At 56.4% G+C, this 2,586-nt stretch overlaps 1 protein-coding gene across 1 annotated transcript; it reads left to right on the forward strand.

Annotated features, from left to right (window-relative positions):
* The first annotated feature begins 926 nt into the window (after positions 1-926).
* Positions 927-2,265, forward strand: LOC123065935 (steroid 5-alpha-reductase DET2). Its single transcript, XM_044489118.1, has one exon. It carries the CDS (start codon positions 1,155-1,157, stop codon positions 1,962-1,964), a length of 810 nt encoding a protein of 269 aa, XP_044345053.1. The 5' UTR covers positions 927-1,154; the 3' UTR covers positions 1,965-2,265.
* Positions 2,266-2,586: the final 321 nt, after the last annotated feature.

Below are 2,586 nucleotides of genomic sequence, written 5' to 3' on the forward strand. Positions count from 1 at the left end.
CTAGGTAGGTCGACCGGAATAGGCTCGGGCCCATGCTGGATGCGCTTATGATTATCGTGTGTCGCTTATCTTCTTCGTACGGCTGCATATCGGCCGCCACTCGGTGCCTTTTTTTCTTCTTCTTGTCTCTCTTTTCTTTCTTTAGTCGTGAGTGTATTGTTGCTCCAGCCGTCGTATTTGCTATGACATTTGAATGTTGGTTAGTTTATTTACAAAGCAGGGTGAAAGCCTATTTTGAGAAAATCTTCTTCCTCCTGACACCGGTTCTTTCTCCCCCGCCCCTTCCGCCTCCACTCCCCCTCAGCTCAACCTCCCCCCCCCCCCCCCCCCCCCCCCCACACACACAGTCCTTGCTCGCCACTGCCCCTCCCATCTCTCTAAGGCCTGCACAACCGGAGAAAAGATAGATAATGGCGATATGGCTTCTCCGGCAAGGTTGGGGTGAACTAGAAAATGTGACTGACGCCAAGAAAATTTGCAGGCACTTGAGATATAGCAAAACCGTATAAAAAAGGGAGATGATGACCACATTGCTGAGCACCTGCGGAGGTGCATTGTTGTCACGTGTGGCGCAATACCCGGCCAGGCCGGCAGGCCGGCGATGCTAAAACAATACTATGGACAACGCAACTTGCGATGGCATTGGTGCCTGCTGTTCACACAGAGTCCAAACATCATTAGTGTACTTGTTTTCTCTTCCAATTACCAAATATCAAATCACGGCGTGTTCTCTCGACAACGATAACAAAAAAGGAACTGTTTGAGGATCGTACCTCACGACGCTTCCTTCCCACTCCCACTCCACTTTTCGCCGACTCAATCGTTTTCCGTTGACAGCGATTATCCGATTATATCCATCTATATATCCATCTTTCGAGTGCGGGGCGTCATCATTGACACCACGACCGCCGTCCCAGATGCCAGATTCCCCTCTCGCGGTCCCGCACCGTACAAACCAAACGCAGTCTGCAGTCCGCAGTCCGCAGTCCGCAGCCCGCAGTCCCCTTCGATGTTGACGCCCGAGCAAACCCCAAATCCCCACCGCTGAACAGTATATATCATCCGCCCCGGCGCACCCCGTTTCCATCCCACCCGACCCGACCCCCGCGCGGCGGCCGCACCCGTCCCCAGACCCAAGAGCGAGCCGACCGAAGATGTCCGACCAAGCCGCCGGAGCCGGGGGCGGCGACGCGCTGTTCTCGCGGTGCCTGCTCGCGCTCTACGTCATCAGCCCGGTCACCGTGTTCCTGCTCCGCTTCGTCTCCGCGCCCTATGGCAAGCTCTCGCGCCCGGGGTGGGGCCCGGCCATCCCGGCCGCGCTCGCCTGGTGCGCCATGGAGAGCCCCACCCTCTGGCTCCCGCCCCTCGTCTCCCCCCTCCCGCTGCTGCTCGCCGCCGCCGCGGCCTCCGGCTCCCCGCTCGCCGCGCTCCCGACGGCGCTCTACGCGCTCCACTACGTCAACCGCACGGTCCTCCACCCGCTGCGCATCCTGCGCCTGCGCCGCGCCGCGGCGCCCGTGCCCGTTCTCGTCGCAGCCTGCGGCTTCGGGTTCAACCTCCTCAACGCCTACGTGCAGGCCCGCTCCTGGGCGCTCCACGCCGGCCGCCCCGCCTCCGCCTTCGCGCTCGCCCGCTGCCTCGCCGGGCTCGCCCTGTTCGCGTGGGGGATGCGGGTCAACGTCGCGGCGGACAAGGAGCTCCTGCGGCTCAAGGAGGCCGGGGGCGGGTACAAGATCCCGCGGGGCGGCTGGTTCGACGCGGTGACCTGCCCCAACTACTTCGGCGAGATCGTGGAGTGGCTCGGCTACTGCCTGGTGGCCTGGTCGCCGGCGTCCTGGGCCTTCTTCCTCTACACCTGCGCCAACCTCATGCCGAGGGCCAGGGACCACCGCCAGTGGTACCTCAACAAGTTCGGCGGCGAGTACCCGGCGTCGCGCAAGGCGGTCATCCCGTACATCTACTAGCCTCTGCAACTTCTGTCACCTTGGATCGAAGGGGGAAAATGGTGTGGCTGAGGAGAACTGTAGTTCTTTTTCTTCCCTTTCCTAGTGCCTGCTTGTGATTGAGGATTGCCTGATTCCCTTCCTTTGGAAATTGAATATGGTTTGAAGAAAATGAACTTTTCTGAAACCTCAACCACATTGTTCTCTGGATCAACACTGAACCATGCTCATCTTGAAGTGATCCCATGTATAACCTGCACTCCTGCAGACTAAAAATTGGACGATTTTTCAATAGTCGGGCAACTTCGTTAGTGCAGTTTTAGTTTTGGTAGTGCAGTTTCAGATATTGAGATTCTCCATATATCATATTGAATGAGCTCGGAACGAGAATGGTTGGACCTTGAACCGAAGGCTTTAAATAAACAATTCCAAGTACGGAGTACATCAGCATGTCATCGCAACCAGAGCTTTGTATTGCGTTCGTCTAAATTGTCAATCTCCAAAGAACTTGTATGACATTACCAACTCCAGAAAGCATAAGCTCCCCAAAGCTTATGCTGAAGTTGTACTAAATCAAAACACTTATTTTGAGACAGAGGAAGTACATTTCAATACCAAAGATAATCAGAACTTGAATTATTTC

The sequence above is a fragment of the Triticum aestivum genome, chromosome 3B, assembly GCF_018294505.1.
Source record: "Triticum aestivum cultivar Chinese Spring chromosome 3B, IWGSC CS RefSeq v2.1, whole genome shotgun sequence".
Taxonomy (NCBI): domain Eukaryota; kingdom Viridiplantae; phylum Streptophyta; class Magnoliopsida; order Poales; family Poaceae; genus Triticum; species Triticum aestivum.